This window comes from Perca fluviatilis, chromosome 7 (genome assembly GCF_010015445.1).
Source record: "Perca fluviatilis chromosome 7, GENO_Pfluv_1.0, whole genome shotgun sequence".
Taxonomy (NCBI): Eukaryota; Metazoa; Chordata; class Actinopteri; order Perciformes; family Percidae; genus Perca; species Perca fluviatilis.
The window spans coordinates 20939517-20962298 of NC_053118.1; the positions used below are offsets into that span (position 1 = coordinate 20939517).

Genomic DNA, 22782 nt, shown 5'->3' on the forward strand with positions numbered 1-22782 from the left:
TGTGGACACAAGACTGACGACCCAGATTACAAATGAAGGAAGACGAAAATAGCGAGGGTCTAAGAGACAGGCGAGAGAAAACGACAGAAAGTTTGGTATCATTTTAAGCTGCAAACATGCTGCTACATCATGTCTGTAGAAAACAATCAGTGTAGACTACTCATCCACAGAACAAACCCGACACAAGGTAATAAACGTATACTGCTCTCGTCCACCGTGCTGTTTTACACAACTAGCCTACAGCATGCTACTCTGCAAATAGCGATGTTTTACCAACAAGCTAAAATGAAAGCTGTCGGTTTGTAGTCTTAACTGTTTATTAGTTTGCTACTAATCTTTGGAAACTTAGCTGCTGCCGGAGACAAACCGGCTCCTCCTCCCAGCGTAGCCACTTAATGTGCACGTGAATGACGTCATCATGCCGGTGATGTCTGCATTCTTTATTCTTTCTCCTCACTGTGTATTAGCATTGACATATATGAAAATGGGTCCCCCAGAACAGTGTAGTTGAATAGCCCTGCTGTAAGCTTTGTATAGTCACATTTACCTGGGCTTAGTGAACAGCTCTTTTGCATATCCAGTGCAAAGAGCCAGAGGCAAGAAGGGGAAGGGGGTGAAAATCAAACATTTGGGGAAATCTCCTCAAGAGAAGAAACTGTGATTTCCAACTTGCTCCTCCGCACAGATGGGTTCATAAGGTGGTCAGGTTTGGACATCAAACCTACAAAGGTGCTGCATTTTATGAAAGACGCAGTGGAGGAAACAGATGGTATAAAGCAAAGTCTGACAAACCCCCTGCCTTTAATCAATGCAGAAACCTATCCGACTGTATGAACGCCACAAAACATATTCTTATCTGGGCCATAAATGTAATATCAGCGGTGATTGGGAGGAACTGATCACAGAGCTGTGTCACGAATACATCCAAAGACTTGGACTGATTGATTCTGCCTCCCTCCCCATAATGATGAAAATCGAGGCCATCAGGCTGATCGCAACGGCTAAAATTCAACACCTTTTCTCGAATGTACACATTCCACAACACACATTGTTAGCGATGAACAACGAAACGGTGAAGCTGGTGAGGAAATTGCTCTGTCTCAATAGTCGTACAACTCGGGACATTATTTTCCAGCCGCGCAGCGACGGGGGTCTTGGTGTCCCAAACATCGAATGGAACAGGGCATCTTCTCAACATGCTTCACAATGAAAATACAACTGTTAGAGAGCTATCATGTGAATCGCTGTTTTTACATCTACAACGTTGCAAAATGACACAAACAAGTCCCAGGTTCTTGGATTCAAACTAAAGCAGAACGGAAAGCTAGACAGCAGAGCAGCCTGATTCAGAGTGCGCTCCGACTGGCTGGATTTAAAAGATCTCTGCCACCGCACAGGACTACAACTGTACTGGCTGGGACCCGACAGCGCAGTAGTCGCTCTCAACGACAACATAATCATCGACCCGCTGGTTTCCACCCTGAAGATCCTCAATAAAGACAATACATCTCACCATCTACAGATTAAACACGCAAGAGCCTCAATTCTTCTCCTTAGACAGACCCAAAACGGACAGCACTGGACGGGCCTCAGACTGCAAGGAAAACTCTCATTACTCCAATTTGCTGACCACTCTGTATCTCATTCTGTCCTGACAAACCCCTCAATCTCAGTTGACATCCTAATATTCATGATTAAAGCAAGATTACAGTGTCACCTAACCAGGTACAATCTGGCAACATGGTACCCATCAAAGTACAAACCCTACTGCATATTACACCCAACTCAACAGGAAAATGAAACCGTTACACACATACTAAACGGATGCTACAATTATAAAGGACTGTATGTGGCTAGACATGACCGTCTGGTTGATCTGGTTGCCAAGGATTTGCAAAAGATGAACTATGGACATGATAGCAAGATTTACAAGCACATTACTGTAAAATTCAACAGGTTCCATCATAACACATCCGACAGTGACTAGTTCAAAAACATTCCAATAACTCCTGTCATTGTAATTGTAAATGAGGCTATGAAATCTGTATGTATCTTTGAGGTAGGCTGCTGTTTTGATCTGTACATGGACACTTGCTACTATTCCAAACTATTGAAATATCATCCACTGGTAGATCTGTGTGTGTGTGTGTGTGTGTGTGTGTGTGTGTGTGTGTGTGTGTGTGTGTGTGTGTGTGTGTGTGTGTGTGTGTGTGTGTGTGTGTGTGTGTGTGTGTGTGTGTGTGTGTGTGTGTGTGTGTGTGTGTGTGTGTGTGTGTGTGTGTGTGTGTGTGTGTGTGTGTGTTTGTGTGTGCGCTTTAGCTCACAGGGATTTGGTAGGTTGATTGAATAAAGGGTGGCTTGTACACTGCAGGGTGTTTGGGAACTCTGACACAGAAGATGCCTGTTTCCGCCGTGTAACTTAGCTTAAAAACTTGAAAGTAGCCAAAGCTTTGCTTAGAAACCTTGAAACATTGAGAAAACTAGAATCAGACCTTCAGAGATGGTCAGCCCTATACCTATCTCTCATGGGTAGAGTTAATTGTATAAAAATGAATGTTTTACCTAGATTTTTGTATTTGTTTCAGTGTCAACCTATATTTTTGCCCAAATCCTTTTTTCAGTCTTTAAATAAATTGATCTTTTCCTTTCTGTGGGATGGTAAAAATTCTAGAATCCGGAAAGAGTTCCTAGAGAGACCCAAGAGCCAGGGTGGTCTAGCACTTCCCAATCTAAGGAATTATTATTGGGCATCAAACATACAAAAAGTTATTTACTGGTTTCAGTCCCCAGAAAAGGAATGGTGCCAAGTTGAAGGAAACTCCTGCTTATCAACATCTCTCGCCGCTTTAATTACAGCAAAATTATCTTTCTCACCATCGTAGTATACTCCAAACCTTGTAGTACGTTCTACTCTCAAAATATGGGCACAATTTAGGCGACACTTCAGACTTCTTGACTTTTCTATGTGTAGCCCTATTTCCAATAACTACCTCTTTCCTGCAGCCAGATTGGATCATACCTTTACACAGTGGCACAGAGTTGGTCTTCTTAAATTTAGTGACTTTTATATAGATGGTCTTTTTGGTAGCTTTAATGATCTTACTAAAAAATTTAAACTACAACGGTCAGATTTATTTAGGTATTTCCAGGTCCGTCACTTTATTCAAACATGGAGCTCAACCTTTCCAGCCTTACCGGTAAATTCAGGGTTGGACAATATCTTACAAGCTCCTGTGCAGCATAAAGGCCAGATCTCAAATATATACAACACGATCTTATCTTTTCAAAAAGTGTCATTAGATAAAATCAGAACTGATTGGACTGAAGAACTTGGGATGGAGATATCTGATGCAGCCTGGGACTGCGCTCAGAGTAGAGTTAATGGCTCATCTCCTGTGCCCGCCTTAACTTGATACAGTTTAAAGTCTTTCACCGAATTTATTATACCACATCAAAACTGTCCAAGATATACCCAGACATTGATGATAGGTGTGACCGCTGTAATTCTACTTCAGCCGACATGGCTCATATGTTTTGGATTTGTCCAAAGTTAAGAGATTTTTGGTCAACTGTTTTCAAAACTTTAAATGAAGCATTTGACACGAATGTGAGTCCGAATTCAGAAATGGCCATTTTGGGTGTATTAGTGAGTGAGGTCTCAATGACCACTAATAAGAGAAACGCGTTTGCTTTTGCCTCCCTGTTGGCTCGTAGAAGGATAGTACTGGAGTGGAAATCTTCTAAACCATTCAACCAGTCAGTCTGGCTTAGCGACCTGATGTTATTCCTGAAATTAGAAAAAATTAAGTATTTCTCTAGAGGATCGACTGATACATTCCATAAGATATGGGATCTGTTGTTGTTGTACTTTGAGAGGCTTAACACCCTCCCCCCAGATAATATAAGGCCCTAACAGCTCTGCCCAATACACACAGTTGCGTTGTCTGATGCCTGATGTGAGCTCCGTCAACCTCATCCCCCCCCCCCCCTCTTTCTTGCTTTTGTTTTGTTGGTAATGGCAGTATGTGGGTGGTGTGGGTGGGATGGGATCGATTTTCAAACAAGAAAAAATAAATCAAGACACTGTAACCAACTGATTAGATCTGTATTGTTTTGCCTTTCTTGAATAAAAACATGGTTTAAAAAAAGAAAAAGAAACCTTGAAACATCCTATCCAAACTAAACTTTTACAAATGCCCTCATAGATTTACTATTTTTCTTCTGGAGTGATATAAGATAGAAATCCAGCAATGCACAGTGCTCATTTTGAAGCTCTCTCTGAGTGTGAAGGTGACCATTTGGAGAGGTGCTGATAAACAGCCGACAGATAAGAGCAGACAGACAGGCAGGCAGAAGGACAAATGGAGGAATTGGGAAGATACTTTGGCGTGGAGGTTGAGGGGAGTGAGGAGAAAGGCAGGGAGATATAAGGGAGAAATTTTTTTTTTTTTTGTGTGTGTGTGTGTGTGTGTGTGTGTGTGTGTGTGTGTGTGTGTGTGTGTGTGTGTGTGTGTGTGTGTGTGTGTGTGTGTGTGTGTGTGTGGCTCAGGACTCACCATCACTTCTCATCTCAGCCAGAGCTTTAAATTTTCTCTCTTCCCCTTCTATCTCTCATTACTTTGTTAGAATGCGGAGGTTCGCCTACTGTAAGGTGGTTTTGGCCACCTCTCTGGTGTGGGTGATGCTGGACATGTTCATTTTGCTCTACTTCAGTGAGTGCAACAAGTGTGATGACAAAAAGGAGAGAGGACTGCCCGGGAGACAAGGTAAGTGTAGAGTGACACACATATACAAGTAATCACAGAGACACACTCTCACATCCCTTCAGCATTATGTGTGTGTGTGTGTGTGTGTGTGTGTGTGTGTGTGTGTGTGTGTGTGTGTGTGTGTGTGTGTGTGTGTGTGTGTGTGTGTGTGTGTGTGTGTGTGTGTGTGTGTGTGTGTGTGTGTGTGTGTGTGTGTGTGTGTGTGTGTGTGTGTGTGTGTGCACTGCAGATGCCCTGACCAGGCCGCGGGACGGGCCCGGCGAAGGGGGAAAGCCTGTGGTGATCCCTAAGGAGAACCAGGACAAGATGAAGGACATGTTTAAGATCAACCAGTTCAACCTCATGGCCTCTGAGATGATTGCTCTCAATCGGTCACTGCCTGACGTCCGCCTGGAAGGGTGAGCAGCCTCCCTGCAGCTAATCATCTGTCCTGTCACTTACTCTTACTCCACTCATTAAGGCTCAAAATGGCTCTCACTGGCATCCACTGTTGGAATAGCCAGGAATCAACTGGGTTTTTTTGTGCTTTCACAGCGGACAATACAAACTTGTTTTCCAGTTTGAACTCTGGTGTGGACTAAACAAGTGAAACCACCTGAAAAAGAAGGTTCTCAGTACCGGTTTGTTTGTGGTCTGAGTAAACGAAACAAAAGCTTAACCACTGTTAAACCATCTGCTGATTGTGAGCTGTACAGGAGGGCTTTCTATGACAAGTGAGCTGTATAAGCGATGTACATATTTATGCCAATCATTTTCAAACCACGATAACACATATGCGTGTCAGCAGGAGTGTGGGATTTTTAGCTGATCAGGACAGTCAAAAGCAGTTAGCACTGTGGTGTGTTGTGCTTGTGTCCAATGTGTACTTTGACAGTTTATTAAGTCCATTAAAAAGTTCCATGGTGACCCCCCCTCCATAGTATTGCTGTACAAGACACTCTTTTGCAGTCTATCAATACTATTAAGGCTTATGAATAGGTATTTCTTTCTGAGCTCTTTGTGACACCAGAGAACATAAATTAACACATACGATACATTAAAATGCAGCATGGGCAGTCACTGGATTATGTTTTCCCTAACTAAAATGCAGCAATATGTAATTTTTGTTGCTGAACCAAACTACAGGTGTGAAAGTGACCGTTTTGACTGTCAGTATTTTGTCATGTTTCCGGTGTGAACACAGACTCAAAGCCTGCTTAGCATTAGTATTAGTATTGGGACACAGCAAGCCAGTTATTTTATGTGGTGACCTAATGCTACATTTGCAGATATTACTAAAAGGTCCAACCAGTACAGTAATGACAGATTTCTTTAACAATCCCGCCTTTCTGGCTGTTCTATCAAATCAAACTGCCTTTCTCACCATGACTAATAGCCCATTGGTTCACTCTAAAGGTTAAACCCTCACTGGCCGTTTTCAAAAGGAAATACATGCTGTCATGCTGCCCCTTTTTTATTTGCTTCAGTAATACTAGGTCGTATGTTCACAAGTCCTTCTTCTCTATAATGAGGAGTTTAGTGTCACTTAAGTGTCTGTCAGTGCCAGCGGCTACAGGTTGTTCAGTCATTAGACAGGCAGTCTGAACAGCAGACAGGCGTGCATCCGACCAACAGCTTGAAAAATATGTCAAGGTTAGTTCAAGCAGGTGGAAACCAGCTCGGCCTCCCTCCCCCCTCTGCCGCTTTATGCGCTTCAGTAGAGGAACATGCATGGATCAGTAATGGAGGTTTTCAGAGCGATAGACAGAATGACTGACAGACACAAGACTGACAGGCAGGGGCACATGCACACTAGACAGGCAGGAAAGACAGAGGACATTGATCCGTGAAATGGGTTTTAGTCTTTGAGCGAGAGTTGATTACTAGGTGTGTTTTCACTCAGCCTTCTCTCGTCTATCTGCTTTTCCAATTAGGAGATAAGACCGAGTCAATATCGAGCAAGGCGATGTGTCCGTATGTGTTGGCACGCGTACGTTTACGTTTACGTTTGTGTGTGTGTGTGTGTGTGTGTGTGTGTGTGTGTGTGTGTGTGTGTGTGTGTGTGTGTGTGTGTGTGTGTGTGTGTGTGTGTGTGTGTGTGTGTGTGTGTGTGTGCGCGTGTGTGTGCGCGTGTGTGTGTGTGGGGATCAGCAGGTTTAGGGAAACGATGAATGAATTCATCATTGCCAAGCAGGTCACCATTTGCTGAAACTTTGAAGTGGAAACTCACTGATGATTTATTTTTATTATTGTCAGCAGTCATTGGGTGTAAAAAACATAAACAGGAGAAGACAGTACATTAGTGTGTGTGTGTGTGTGTGTGTGTGTGTGTGTGTGTGTGTGTGTGTGTGTGTGTGTGTGTGTGTGTGTGTGTGTGTGTGAAAAACACTTTCCATGACCACACCTTTCAGACAACTTTTTCTCCTTTTTAAGATTCTGGCTTTAACATGTTTATGAGAATGCATATATAGATGTGTGTGGGTGTGTGTGTGTGCGCCTGAGTTTAATGTTGCAAGAGTGATGCAGTTCAATCAGAACCAGTCTGCACGCCCATTCTGACTATCCCCACAATCCACTGGCTGGAGAAACCGCCTGAAACTCATTACCCTGCTTTGCTGTTGCCAGATTTTGCTCCAGCAAAGTTTGGATACACAGGACTCACAACCACTCCTCCGTTTTTTTTATCATGATGTCACACAATGCATTTGTCATCGTGATTAAATGCATGTTGTTTGGGTGGACACACAGAGGTCTTGTCATCCATCCGCTGCACAGTCAAGATCGTCTCTGAAAAGTGGAAAGTCTTGGTTGATCTGTTTGTGTTTGTGAGAAAATGGAGAAGACAGAAATAACAAATCATCTTGTGCGATCATCACCCTCTCTTTCTTGAAGAGAGTACAAGCTCACGCATGCACACCACAGACTAAGAAGTGTGTGTGTGTGTGTGTGTGTGTGTGTGTGTGTGTGTGTGTGTGTTGTGTGTGTGTGTGTGTGTGTGTGTGTGTGTGTGTGTGTGTGTGTGTGTGTGTGTGTGTGTGTGTGTGTGTGTGTGTGTGTGTGTGTGTGTGTGTGTGTGTGTGTGTGTGTGTGAGATTTAACATGCTCCAGAGGCAGCTGCAGGATGGAGTATATTCTTGACCTTCTCTCCTCCGTCGCCATTACATTCCTTCTGTCAGAATCAGCAGCAGAGAGAGAGAGAGAGGAAGCCTTCCAGTGCTTTGGATAATCACAAGGAGGGAGGGAGTTATGATGAGAGATCATATTCCATCTGGCTATTGTGAGGGTTGAATCTGTCAGAGGAAGGAAGTCACAAGCTGCTTTCAGTTTTGTCATGACTAGATGACTAGTTTCAGCAGCTTACTGAGCGTCTTTTGACAAAAACACATGACTGTGAGACAGTTTTAAGTCAGAGAGCTTGCATGCAGGTATCATGGCAGGCTGCAGTGTTTCTTGCCCTACAGAGGTTTGCCTCTAACTTATTCTCTAGCAAAACCGGCGTGTGCTGCCTTTTTTTTTTTTTTTTTTCATAACTCAAAATCATATTAAACATTTCTTTGGAATTGTATTAGTCCATATTTTCTGCCAGCTGTTGTGTAAATCAAGCCATCGTAATATGATGATTATTATTACCAATGAATAGAGAATGTTTCCTAGAAAATCCATTTTTTATTTTGGTTGGTGAGATGAATATAATAGACATGTATGCCTGATGAAAAGGTGGATATGATTTGACAAACTTCTGTAAAGCTTTGGCGAAACGGCAATGTACTTTCTTTGTGACACGTGGTTATTTAGAGACATCTTTTATACATAAATATTGCAGTGCAGCGTTTTAATGTGTGGTATTCTGTGCAGCATCTACTGTAGTCTGCATAACACTGAAATGAAACTGCCATAAATGTTATCAATCACTCTTGTAGGAACCCGCAAATTGAAAGATTGTCTTTCTTGCAAACCCAAAATGGATTTTGTTTGCCAAAGTAATGAAAGTGTTTATAAGCTGTGATATGGATACAATTTTCTGTTACTGTATCATAAAATACAGCAGTACATTTTCTGGAAGTTAACGCAAGGATCCTTTTCATAGATAAAATAACCAGATGGGAATATGTGGTGCTTTACCTCAAAATAGTGCTACGTTTTTTGAAAAACAAATGCAAAAAGTTCACTATGTTGCTACTTCGAGCAAGTTTCAGTTCACTGCAAGCAGATTTTCATACTAAAATAAAATAAACCTTAATCAATGGCTGCCTGTGAGATACAAAACCTTAAATCCATAGCTATGCTTTGGAAAGTGGTCAGGTGTAATTTAAACAACACAAACGTATGTAATAGCCTAAACAACGCAAACCAACCAGTATGACCATTGAAGTATTCCTCAGGGAATACTTTGGAGAGCTATTTAAATAAGTATGTGGCACTCATATCCATCTTCTCTTGTCTCCACTTATGACTGCTGTGCTCTCGCTTCCCTGTGTGTCTCTCAATAAGAGAGTTTGATGTTTGTGTGTGTGCTCTACACTGCTATGATAATGACTCACACTCTAATTAGCATCACTAATCACTAAACGGTCATCATGCTGACCCACTATTTCTGTGTCTTGTCTTTCTCGGTCTAAATTTGGAATTTACGCTCAGCTACTCACTCATTATTCACCCTCAGTTTTCAGTGTTTGAAGTCGACAAGAATATGATTTTTCACGAGGCCATAATGGTGATCTGATTAATGCAGTGATTTCATGACTGACTAATGCGGTTCAGTTGAAATCCTAGCTATTTCCTTCTTGTTCAGCGTGTGGACTCACTTTAGCTGCAGCTCTCTGTAGCAGTCTCTTACAATCAGACAGAGACTGGACTGTGATGTCTCTACTAGAGTGTGTTTCTCTTTTCTCTCTCTGTCAGTTCAGTTTTGTCTGTGTTCAAAGCCTACAACTTCACTTATTGCACATGTGGTTGTCTTTGTGTAACCACGTCTGTGTTGGTTTTTCGATGCAATTATCACACTTCCTCTTGTTTTTTTTGTCATTTTGAACAGTGTGTTGTCTCTTCAAAGTTGAAATGATTTGAAAGTTGCTTGGTATGCATATTTGTAGTTGCATTAAGTAGAGATGTTCCGATACCAGTATCTGTATCGGCTCCGATACTGCCTAAAACGCTGGTATCGGGAAGTACTGGAGTTTATGCACCGATCCGATACCACGTAATAAAGCCCTAACGAAAATCTACGTTAAAGTAGTTTATTTATGTTCTTTTTCCGTTATAACTGACTGTCAAACTGGATAATAAAAGAAAGTTCTGTGGCATTCATTGTTTGTGTTTGTTCATGTTTCACAAAGAGTTTAACCTGAGCCAGACAGACAACAAAGATAGAAATCATATCACATCCATACAGGGATGGTAGTATACAGTTGTTAAAACATAATAAAATATATGACACACTGGTATCGGATCAGTACTCGGTATCAGCTGATACACAAGTTCAGGTATCGGAATCGGTATCGGGAAGCAAAAAATGGTATCGGACCATCTCTAGCATTAAGTATCTTTCTATCATTCCTATCTATCAGTTTTTTGCAATTAAAGATTCAGTTTTGCTTTCTTTTTGTAGGTGCAAGAACAAGTTATACCCCGATAATCTTCCTCGTACCAGTGTGGTGATTGTATTTCACAATGAGGCGTGGAGCACACTGCTGCGAACCGTCCACTCCGTCATCGACCGCTCTCCACACACACTGCTGGAGGAGATTGTTCTGGTGGACGATGCCAGTGAGAGAGGTATACACACACACACACACACACACACACTGCAGATAATTCCTTCAGTGCTTGTGCCTCTTGTTTGAGGCTTAGCCTATTTTTTAGACCTACTGTATGATTTTGCGGAGTTTGTGTGTGTAGCTGTGTTTGTGTGCAAGTGTGTCTGTGTTGCCCAACAGCCAGTCAGCATATATGTCCTGTGTGGGCCACTCCACCCTGTGCAATACTGTTAATCCCTGTTTGGGGGAGATTAGGTCTTTAATTCGCCAGCCGCAGGGATTACACTCTGTTATTACCCCCCCACCACCACCACCACCACACAGCACCATTTCACCCTATGGGACCTTCGGTTGGATGGTGCAAATCAGAGGGGAGGGGCGGGGGGCACGTGTGTGTGTGTGTGTGTGTGTGTGTCTCTGTCTGTCTGTGTGTCTGTGTTTATGTGGGTTTATTGATTCTTTTATTGCATACATATGTTTATTTGTATTTTTTTAAGATTTCCTAAAGCGGCCGTTGGAGCAATATGTCAGAAGGCTTGAAGTCCCTGTCAGAGTGGTGAGAATGGAGCAGCGGTCTGGACTGATTCGTGCTCGCCTCAAGGGCGCGTCCATCTCCACTGGCCAGGTGTGTGTGCCTGTGCACATACGTGACATCCACTACCCATAGACCTTCTCACCATATGGTCTGTGCAATGTTTGGTTTGTCTAATGTTTTCTCACCATGTTTCTAGGTCATCACCTTTCTGGATGCTCATTGTGAATGCACAACAGGGTGGCTAGAGCCTCTGCTCGCCCGCATCAAGCAAGACAAGTAAGAGACACATACACACACACACACACACACACACACACACACACACACACACACACACACACACACACACTAGGGCTGCAGGATATAAGGAAAACATGCAATAAGGTTGTTTAATATCGCGATGATGATATTTTTTGTGATAAATAAACAGATATTAAAGTGTACTCAGTTCTGCTGCTTTCAGTATTCTGCTAAAATACAACAAATTGCTTGTTGAATTTAAAACAAACGAAAGGAAATATTTTCCAACATTATTTTATTGAACAAATTTAACATTGAATTGAATATAAAAGGCACCACTAAAAAAGAATGACTTTTTAAACTGTAATTTTCTACTGATATTTTCTTTCAACTAACATAAAAATCTATGAGTGTCTATCGCGATATATCGCAGTCTTTCGCGATGTGTATATTGCGATAACGATTAAAAAAACAATATATTGTGTAGCCCTAACACACACAAACACACGCACAGCATGGTCTATTGTTTAAATGCATTTGGTTCTGGAAGTGCCACACCTTGCAGATGAGCAATTAGTTGTGATTGATGACCACCTAAGGTTACGAAGAGCAGGCTGATGAATGTGTGCGTGGTGGTGCGTTTGTGTGTCTGTTTGCTGTAGGAGAACTGTAGTGTGCCCCATCATCGATGTGATCAGCGATGATACTTTTGAGTACATGGCAGGATCCGACATGACTTACGGGGGCTTCAACTGGAAGCTCAACTTCCGCTGGTACCCTGTACCCCAGAGAGAGATGGACCGCCGCAAAGGAGACCGCACGCTGCCTGTCAGGTGGGTGATAGAGCGGGACAATCAAGGCCTTTTTGAAGTATCTTTCAGCTAGCTTTTTAATCTCCACAAGCTCCAGGGCTGCTGTTATGCAGCTGAACATTACCCCTCTCTGTTGGGTCAAGTGAAAAGAGAATGTTACTACAGGGACATAATGGAATCATTGGTAAAATACCACATGATCATACACAGTAACTCTGTCAGTCAGCTGTTCAAAACAACTTATAGCCTGTGAGCTTTAGCGTTGCTGATAGGCATTCGCTATTAATGTGCACAGAGTAATGGTACTTCACCATTTAATTTACCACAGTTAATAATCATAAAATGTTCTTAAGGCAAGAAATACTGAAAGAAAAGATTGAACTTGTCTGTGTAGCTTAGGTCGAGATGTTTTGTTGATTGCATCATTTCTCATGGCTCAGGCCTTGGGACTAAAATCAAGAGCTTATTTCTGCCTGTCTATCATCTCTTCTTCCTGCTCTTGTTTCTATGCACGGTTGATGCCATTATTCAAGGTCACACACATAATATATCTTATGTAACACTCTGTGCCCCTGTTTTTAGTTGTTTTTCACAGCTGTGCGTGACAAAGTTTTCCTAAGGGTGTCTTGTAACTGGCCTAAAAAACAAAATTGTCATAGGTTCATGTTAGGAAATTAAGAAGTACTTTAGACTAATGACATGACTTACATAAATAAACCCTGTCCTGTTACGAATTAGTTCTTTATTATTGTGAAGTTTTAAAAGCTATAGCACATAAACAAGTTTTCAGAGTGAAGCTTGTGTATATTTTTCAGTCGAGCACCAATATACTGTAGTTCACACAGTGTAGAATGTGGTAGTGGGAAGTGAGTAGATAGTGGGAAGTGAGTAGATAGCGTAGCACTGATGTGATTTCAACTTCTCATATCTGCATTTGGTATTAAATGGCTGCTAATATTACTATCTTGAGAGATTTTCTTCATTAGCCGTGCCTAGCAAGCTACAGGCCTGCTGCTGTCCCCCTCTGAGGAGCTGCAGAGAGTGATTGTACAGGAGGAAACCTCAACCGCTAAACTGGTTGTTAGGGGCTCATCTACCTTGTAATTTACAGTACTGTGCAAAAGTCTGAGGTCACTAAGAAAGTTTCTCTTTACAGCTAAACACCAAGGTCCAAATAAGACTTATGGAAAAACCTCTGAACATATTAAATAACTTTGTGTCAATTAGATGCTGTAATTCCTTCATACAAAGAGCTGAGAGAATTTACCACAGGATGTTAAATTCTTAGTACAAAATACAGACCTGTATTTACAATTGTTTGTTTTTATTGTAGTAGCAATTGTGTTCATTCAAATGTCACCGTGTGGTTTAGGCAATAAACACGTTTTATGTTACTCATTGTAAGTGATAGACCCTCACTGTTAGACGAATGTCTTTAATTATAAATAGTTTTGCACTGTAATTTACATCTCAGAAGATTCCCACAAATTAGTAGGTTTGGTTTGTTTTACTTTGATGTGTTTGAGTCTTGTAAAAAATATTGATTTAATTCCCAGCTGAAGAGTTTAGGGAGCTTTGATCTGTTTACAGTAAAAAGATAAGCACACATATCTATTAATAACATTGCCAAAATGTGTGTGTGTTGCTTATTATTTTCCACTCTCAGCCAAACGCGTTTGTCTGTTTGTATGCAAGGTATTGTGTGTTGGTAAGTGAACTTGGACCTTAAATGAAAGCAAAAACAGACTGTAAAGAAAATAAGCCTGGTCTACAAAAGAGGAAATCATTCTGTGAGGGGGAGAAATAGGGGCCGAGCCTTGAGGCCATTGAACACTGACACACAACAGAGAAGTGAAAAGAAAAACAGGGAATGAAAAAAACAAACAGGAAAACAGCGAATAACGGGGTGAGAGTGGCGATACATCAAACTTTGATGGGATCTGTAGATACTATGTGACCTTTAGAAAGCAGGCCTTCAGTGAATTAAGTGCAACTAGCCTTACTCCTATTTTCCCCTACTGTCCTGCCTCTCTCCAGGACTCCCACCATGGCAGGCGGCTTGTTCTCCATAGACAGAGATTATTTTCAGGAGATCGGCACATATGACGCAGGCATGGACATCTGGGGTGGAGAGAACCTGGAAATCTCTTTTAGAGTGAGTGAGCACACCCGCAGCCAATTGACATGACTGTGTTCTTCCATGCACTGGCAGGCATTAGTGTCTGCTCAAGTTCAGAAACACACACATGCACATTACACTTGTGAGTTTGACTTTTCTGACTAAATTGTTGACTTGACGAATACTTTGTCAGGCGTTATCCTATACACTCAAACGTGTTCAGACTGTCACAGCACAGACAGGACCAAACTGCATCATCCATCTCCCAGCAGAGGCCTTACAGTATGTTTATTCTACACAGTATACTGTATTTTTGTGTTGATGCAAAATATGTTGTTTCACAGATATGGCAGTGCGGTGGGACTCTAGAGATTGTCACATGCTCTCACGTGGGCCACGTGTTCAGAAAGGCAACACCCTACACTTTTCCTGGAGGAACGGGACAGATCATCAACAAAAACAACCGACGACTGGCAGAAGTCTGGATGGATGAATTTAAAAACTTCTTCTACATCATCTCTCCTGGTGAGTTTGTGTGGATGCGTGCCTGCATGCGCACATGCGTGCGTGCGTGCGTGTGTGCGTGCGTGCCTGCATTTGTGGGTGTTTGCGCTCATGCAAGTATGCATGTACGTGCTCATGTGTGAAGTTTAATCTCTGTGGCAGGTGTGATCTATCCATTAACCAGGTAACAGTGAGATATTGCAGTGGTGACCCAACAGTGCGGGTTGGGGGCGGCAAGTAATTTCACGCTACGAAGCATATATTGACATACACACACACACACACACACACACACAAGCTGGCAAAGAAGAGACAAGTAAAAGTAAAGCAAGAGTCACTAAATAGAGACTTTTTTTTTTTAGATATAAACCACCTCTTAGAACTGGCATGGAACTCAAAAACTCAATTACTCCATGTTTTGTTTAGCACACTGCAGATTCTCCACAAGGGGGAGCTGTTCTGTTGTTGTCAAACCTGTTCTAAACATGCCAATGTTCATATTAAATGTGGACAAAGTTTCATATAAGACGTTTGTCCAATAAGTTTTATATATGAAAAATAAAACCTCAGATTTCCCACTGTTCTGATCGCTCTTGTTTCAACAGTAGCTACATGCTAATGTCAGGGAAGCGTTATTATGGATCCCACGTAACTTCTAGGCAAGTCCCGCCCTACGAAGCAGCTCGATTGGTTGGGGTTAGGCATTGACCTCAAGTGGTTAAGGTTAGGATAGCCGATTGGTCAGGGGATAGGACCTGAACAAATCGGGTTACGTTACCTTGCGTGAGCCGATAGTAGTGTGTGAATGCTATTGAAGGACGGGTCTTGCCTAGAAGTTGCGGGGGTTCCATAATAACGCGTCAGGGAAACCTGTAATCTTGGTTGCAGATGTAATTTTCTCCTTAATTTCGAATCACATTACTGCTGGAACATGTCCGGTTGTGTAGTTTTTGGTTTAGAAGCCTTTACTCATGATTTTTCACAGTATAAAGGCTCGCTATATACTTTGTATAAGCTGACTACAGCTGCTGCCCTCTGCAAAGGAGTAAGCTCCACCTAGTCTACAGAGACTTCATATTCAAGTGTCACCTTTTCAGGTTCTTGGCCCTCAGATATGTGAGCTCTGCAATTCAATGAAATTGGGTCTACATGCTTCAAATCAATGTGTGGCATACTTTAACAGTGACACTAAATCATGCTTACATGGAAAAAAGGAATTTAACAGCCATGCAAACACAAGACTATATGAATGTAGTTTGGTATCATAGTTACTGACGTGTGTGTGTGTGTGTGTGTGTGTGTGTGTGTGTGTGTGTGTGTGTGTGTGTGTGTGTGTGTGTGTGTGTGTGTGTGTGTGTGTGTGTGTGTGTGTGTGTGTGTGTGTGTGTGTGTGTGTGTGTGTGTGTGTGTGTGTGTGTGTGTGTGTGTGTATCCAGGTGTGACTAAAGTGGACTACGGTGACATCACATCTCGCACGGCTCTGAGACAAAAGCTTCATTGTAAACCCTTCAGTTGGTACTTGGAGAACGTCTACCCTGACTCTCAGATCCCCAGACACTATTACTCCCTGGGAGAGGTATACTCAGTCACACTTACAAAAACATACACTATCTGACTCACAACATTTTAGATACTGTAATTCGCTGTAACACAGACAGACACAGATACATCTGTGATTCACTGCCTTTAGGCAGACGCAATGAATCTGAATCTGTTACTTAATATGGTTTCTGTGTGTATTCTGCTCAGATCCGTAACGTGGAGACCAACCAGTGCCTGGACAACATGGCCCGCAAGGAGAATGAGAAAGTCGGCATTTTCAACTGCCACGGCATGGGAGGCAACCAGGTATCTGAGGATGAAAAAAACAACATAAAGAAACAAAAACTGTCTAGGGATGCCACGGTGAGGAAGTTTTCCTACCGGTTAATAAACTTGTGATTCCGATTTCACTGCAAACTCCCCACGGCTGTGTCTGGCCTCTCCAGATCTCCGGTCAAGCTTTTCCTACGCGGACCATTTTGGCAGCCGCCAGGTTGAGACAGGAGGCCTGTGAGGGCTAATGTGGGATTATGGGGTACCGAGCTATTGCTCAAAGCCATCCGGTCCTTAAATGACCAGAGTGAGAGCTGTGCCTGTATTCTCGAAAGAAAGAACCAGAGTGAGAGCTGTGCCCGTATTCTCGAAAGAAAGAACCAGAGTGAGAGCTGTGCCCGTATTCTCGAAAGAAAGTCAAGTCTATTTTTTATAAATGTGTTGGCCTCCACCGGGATTGTCCCTAGTCACCGATTCTGTTTGTGATTTTTCGTGGACGTGATCTCAAGCTGGGAGGAAGAGAGTGGCCGGTTTAGGGACCTCAGAATTGCTTCATTGCTATTTGCAGATGAAGTGGTTCTGTTGGCTTCATCAGGCCGTGACCTCCAGCACGCACTGGGGCAATTTGCAGCCGAGTGTAAAGTGCTGGGGATGAAAGTCAGCACATTGAAGACCATGGTTCTCTGCCAGAAAACGCTGAATTGGTCCCTCTTGGTTGGGAGTAAGTTGCTGCCCCAGGTCAAGAAGTATCTCTTGGTCTAAAATGGAGCACAAGACTGTTGTGTTGAAGAAGGAGCTGAGCCGGAAAGCAATGCTCTCGATTTCCAGTCGATTTACGTCCCAACCCTCACCTATGGTCATGAGCTTTAGGTAGTGACCAAAATAATGAGTATGCAGATACAAGCATCTAAAAAGAGTTTCCTCCACAGGATGGCTGTGCTCAAACTTAGAGATATGGTGAAGAGCTCAGACATCCAGGGTAAATGGTAAACACTGCTGGCCACAGTGATATTAGTGTCATTCCTGGCAGGAATCATGTAGGAGGGAAAGAAGGATGGAAAAGTGTTTTAAAATCCCAAATCTGTTTGTTTGACGTGCAGGTTTTTTCTTACACGGCCAATAAGGAGATCAGGACAGATGACTTGTGTCTAGACGTGTCCAAACTAAACGGACCCGTCATGATGCTCAAGTGCCATCACCTCAAAGGCAACCAGCTCTGGGAGTACGACCCTGTGGTGAGTGGAAGAAGTGATGAAAATGTACATGTTAGGGTGTATGTGAGGACGTGATAAATGCCCAGATTTACTGGTACATTAAATGTACACATATTAACATAGACAGAGGGTTCTTATGCAGGTCTTGTAAGGTACAGAAAGTTGTTCTTTACACCAGAAAAGCCTGGAAGGTTATATATTCCGGAGACACATCATTTTTGTTTTTTTCTATTTGAAATTAGTATAACACCATATGACGACATAGTAAAGTACAACAAGGATACTGATTTTCACCTTAATTTTATGTCCCCACACATCCAAAAGGTTGAGTATTTCCTGATGCAAAAAGACACCTCCCACTGCAGTTTACAGTAAACAAGGTCCTCTTGCAATAAGCACAGCTCAGAAAATACATCCCATAATAAAAAGTGAAAAGAAAAGTTGTGAAAAACCACAAATGAGGTGCTGATTATGCACCAAACTTCATTTATTGTGTTTTCACCTTCATTTCTGTATTTTTATTAACCGTTTTTAAACAGTTTTTTTTATAAATGTTTTTTTTTTTTTTTTTAAGAAAATAAACACAGTGTATTCCCAATACACATAGAGTATGATAACACATTCAAGACCAGCTGTCATTTCAGTTAGTGGGATATTTATTGTTTTCAATTTTAGGGTGATATATATCCGAGCTGACACATTATGCAACTCAACCACAGCATGCCTTACTCTGAGAGCTAAGCCAAAACTATACTGAATCTCAAAATTAAAGTCTAAACATTTTTTATATATATATATTGAAAATATAATCTACAGCTATAGGAGTGTGTATTTATTCACATGCCCTTGTGAATTTAAATTAACCAGTCAAAAGCCTGATTTTTACCCCCTCACACTCTCTTTCTGTTTCCCCCACTGTGCAGAAGCTGACCCTGATCCACGTCAACAGTAACCAGTGTCTGGACAAGGCCAGCGAGGAGGACAGCCAGGTGCCCAGCGTCAAAGACTGCTCACCCACACGCTCCCAACAGTGGCTACTCCGCAACGTCACACTACCAGAGGTCTTCTGACCACACTCTGCACACTCCCAAACACACACACTCTCACACACACAGCGGCCCAGGGTAAGCAATCAGGGTAACAGACGTGTTTATTAAAATTGGGCACAAGGAAAGGAGAGACTTCCCATGAGGGGATTTCGGGAAGAGAGGAGGACGGATTGGACGGTACTACCTCTGCCAGAGATAAGGAGGGAGGAGTGTGTTTGACCCTCCTCGGAGTGACAGAAGAGGAAAGACTCTGTCTAGGAGACGATGGCTGTTGTTTTAAGGAGATTTTAACCGCAGAGAGTGACTCACTCGCTGGGCGCGAATTATGAGACTGGCCAGTGGAGTCAAGGTTTGCACTCACAGCTTCCCTGGACTAAACAGTCCACCCCTCATCTCATCAATTAACGTTTACTCACTGCCTCTTATGAGAGTGTGTGCACTTACGTGTGTGTGTGTGTGTGTGTGTGTGTGTGTGTGTGTGTGTGTGTGTGTGTGTGTGTGTGTGTGTGTGTGTGTGTGTGTGTGTGTGTGTGTGTGTGTGTGTGTGTGTGTGTGTGTGTGTGTGTGTGTGTGTGTACTCTGAGATGAATGTATGCTTTGAGAAGGGGGCTGAATTCCTTGTTGATTTCTTTCTTTTTTTATTTAATTTTTTAATGAATTTTGAAAATGAACTCTTATGAAGAAGTGTGTGTGTGTGTGTGTGTGTGTGTGTGTGTGTGTGTGCGTGCGTGTGTGTGGTTCAGAGCCCCTCCTACAGTCCTGCAGCAGTGTATGTCTCCCTCTGGTGTTTGTCCTCGGCATCTCATCCTACAGGCAAGCCTCCTCGCTGAGGAATTTCGAAGGGCCCATTCAAAGGGCACATTTAAAAAAAAAAAAAAAAAAAAACAACAGGACCGAACACGAGGACCCGACGACGTCTGCCATCCGCAGAGATCTAGAGATAGAGAAATATGTTTGTGATATCTTGAGATTTCTATGTCAAGTTTTTACATGGCTTTGTCTGTTTTTACTGTGAGAGTGCAACAGAGCAGTAACCCTAGTCTGTCTGTCCGTCTCTGTTGTCTTTAAAGATGTTTAACATAGAGCTTACAGACACACACACACATACACAGAGGACTCTGCATATGTAACTGATATTCACTGCCTAATGTAGTGTGTTAAACTATAGGGAACTCCCCCATAAGGCACTACATAGTCACACACACACCCTGTATACATATAGGAAAGGCTGCACTAGCCTGATACTTTAATCCATATTGTCATATCTTCTTCTCAATAACCTCTTAAAAAATACACTCCAAGGGCTTCTTTCCTTCAGTGGAGTGTGTGGACAGTGTGTGTGTGTGTGTGTGTGTGTGTGTGTGTGTGTGTGTGTGTGTGTGTGTGTGTGTGTGTGTGTGTGTGTGTGTGTGTGTGTGTGTGTGTGTGTGTGTGTGTGTGTGTGTGTGTGTGTGTGTGTGTGTGTGTGTGTGTGTGTGTGTGTGTGTGTGTGTGTGTGTGTGTGTGTGCGAGCATGTGTCTTCAGTACTAATCCCCAGTCCATCAGCTCCCTGTTCACTAGGACAAACGGCTCTCAGATTCCTCGCTGTTGGACAAATAGAGCCCGTAGCGTAGACTGACGTCAGATCAGCATATCTCTGCGTCCGTTGTACAAAAGAGCAAAAGCTGCTTTTATTTTCTAAACATAGCCGAGTCGCCGCACTCTCCTGAGGACATATCTACAGTAGGAAAGGAAGCCTGGAAAGCTGTTGTTAGAAAATCAAAGAGACGTCGCTGAGGTGAGTAAGGAGACTTTATCAGAGACAGAATAATAATTGTAGAGGGCTGAAGGGAGTGAAAAGATGAACTGTGGATTACAACGAGCGCAGCAGCAGCAGACATATCTTAATCCATAACTACATATCTCATTGTGCAAGCTCACCTGCAGTATTTCACTATTCATATCTCAGTGAGCCAGACAGCTGAACAGTTACATCAGTATGTCATTTTCATTTCAACCATTATGCTTTCTTTATTCAGTTTTTTTGTATCACTCCTGCCAATCAGAGTAGGAGAGATGATTTCATAAAGGTTGTAACCATTTGAGGAGGGGTTTACACTGGTTCATCTTTGTTTTGGACACGATAGTGACAGGAGGCCGTCGACTAATTTCATGTCGGAGCAAGTGACTGCGTAGGGAGGATGTGAACGTTTTTTGATTGTGAGACAGAGGGAGTGTAACGATTGTTCAAATTTTGGTGGTGGTGGGGGTTTGAGGGTTTGACGTTAACGGACATGTCTAGGCTTCCACACTGAGCTGATCCAAATGTAGAAAATAAAAGTGAAAAAGTTTACAGAACAATACGAGGAAAATGTTGATTTCTGCTTTTTTTTTGTCTGTACACTCACTCATAAAACATACTTTCTCTTCTGTCAGAAACTAACAGTTCACAAAAATGTGAGTTAAGCTTTTGTCATGAACAAACAAAAGTTAAAGTGCTCATATTATGCTCATTTTCAGGTTCATAATTGTATTTAGAGGTTGTACCAGAATATAGGTTTACATGGTTTAATTTTCAAAAACCACAATATATTTGTTGTACTGCAAGTGGCTGCAGCTCCTCTTTTCCCCCTGTGTGTTGAGCTCAATGTTTTAGCTGTTGGATGTTTTCCATCTTTGTTGGGAGAGATGCGCAGTAGCTAGGTAAGCGCCACCAGCCAGTCAGAAGCAGTGTATGAGGGCGTGCCACAATAGCAGCTGGACGAGCAGTGTGTTAAAAAGTGACGCACGTTCGTCACGGAAGTAAAGGCTGGACTACAATAGAGCTGTTTGGAGCAGTATGTGAACAGTGTTTTCTGTTGGAGATGGTAAGTCCCTTTTGGGCTTTTTCACTTTGTAAACCTATAACGTGCACAAAAAAGATATATAATACAATAAAGGAAAGGGAAAAAAAACAAAAAGCATAATATGAGCACTTTAAGTTTGCATTCAGTGTTTCTCACCAAAAGTAACTGTGTGTATCCTTGAGGCCTGACACGTCTTGAATCCATTTCCTTTCCCATGAACAATTATTTGAAAATTTGCTATTTTAAATCATTGTGCATTGTTTACATCCATGTTTACTAGCTTGCATTCATCTTCTTCACTACCCAGTTCACATTGCTACGTTTCTTGATGGCAGCCAGCGACTGTCAATCATGGAATATTGCGAAACTGCCGGCGAGAGCTATATTGCGTCAGTGGTGTGCTTGTGCACATGCATGCTTGTCGTGGTGCATGTGCAGTACACACCCACTCGTAAAAACTTCAGAAGAATTCAGTTTTTAACCGAAAGAAGAAGAGTTGGGCTGTAACCACATGGTCACAGGGTGTGACCACTTTTGCCCGTGGCACCCATGGGTGTGAAAAGATAATAATCTCAAGTGTTGTAGATAATGGGACTCTTCTGTCTTTTTTTAATAAACATGACAGTGAAGTGAAGGTAATAGAGTTGGGCAGTAGACTCACTGCATGTTTTGTGGAGAGTGGATTATTCAGACTCCTTGACTTGATCTGTTGAATTATTCATGTATCTGGATTAGACCCACCAAGAGCCATCAGGAAGGCATACAAGACAACAGTGCTTTGCATACACATCTTTAAGAAAGATGCTGATTCTCTGCTTTTGTTTTGTGAAAGCATCTCCTGTATAGTGAATTAGATATTGCGATGTTTTTTGTTTTTTTATATTCTAGTTGAAATGTCTCCAGAAAGGCCAAAAAAGATATATCGGTGTCAGGAAGTCAATCTGCAGCATCTCTGTGCTTCTTCCTGGACCTCGAAGACTAATGTGCTCTGTAGATCCAAGAAGAGTATTCTTCAAGGAGACTCCTCACCTTGTTCACTCATGTGTGAATAACATGAGTGATTCTTCCGTTAAGGAGATTTCGAGCTGCGTGAGCTCAGGAAGACTCCGCTCTGGTTTATGTGCTGCAGACTTGAGAAGAATTATATGGAGTCTGTGATCTGAAGAA

The 22782-nt window shown here is 42.3% G+C and overlaps 1 protein-coding gene across 5 annotated transcripts in view; it reads left to right on the forward strand.

Annotated features, from left to right (window-relative positions):
- galnt1 (UDP-N-acetyl-alpha-D-galactosamine:polypeptide N-acetylgalactosaminyltransferase 1) overlaps positions 1-21141 on the forward strand; it is a 56805-nt gene extending 35664 nt beyond the window's left edge. For 4 of the 5 annotated variants that reach the window (XM_039805826.1, XM_039805825.1, XM_039805828.1 and 1 more), the window contains 12 exons: positions 4627-4766; positions 4996-5164; positions 10354-10520; positions 10999-11126; positions 11233-11312; positions 11939-12109; positions 14126-14243; positions 14552-14732; positions 16148-16287; positions 16461-16616; positions 17627-17761; positions 18664-21141. In XM_039805826.1, the coding sequence (XP_039661760.1) occupies positions 4628-4766; positions 4996-5164; positions 10354-10520; positions 10999-11126; positions 11233-11312; positions 11939-12109; positions 14126-14243; positions 14552-14732; positions 16148-16287; positions 16461-16616; positions 17627-17761; positions 18664-18810 (1731 nt within the window). In that variant the 5' untranslated portion in view covers position 4627 and the 3' untranslated portion in view covers positions 18811-21141. The remainder of the gene's footprint in view (positions 1-4626; positions 4767-4995; positions 5165-10353; positions 10521-10998; positions 11127-11232; positions 11313-11938; positions 12110-14125; positions 14244-14551; positions 14733-16147; positions 16288-16460; positions 16617-17626; positions 17762-18663) is intronic. The other variant, XM_039805829.1, reaches the window with a different exon arrangement.
- Positions 21142-22782: the final 1641 nt, after the last annotated feature.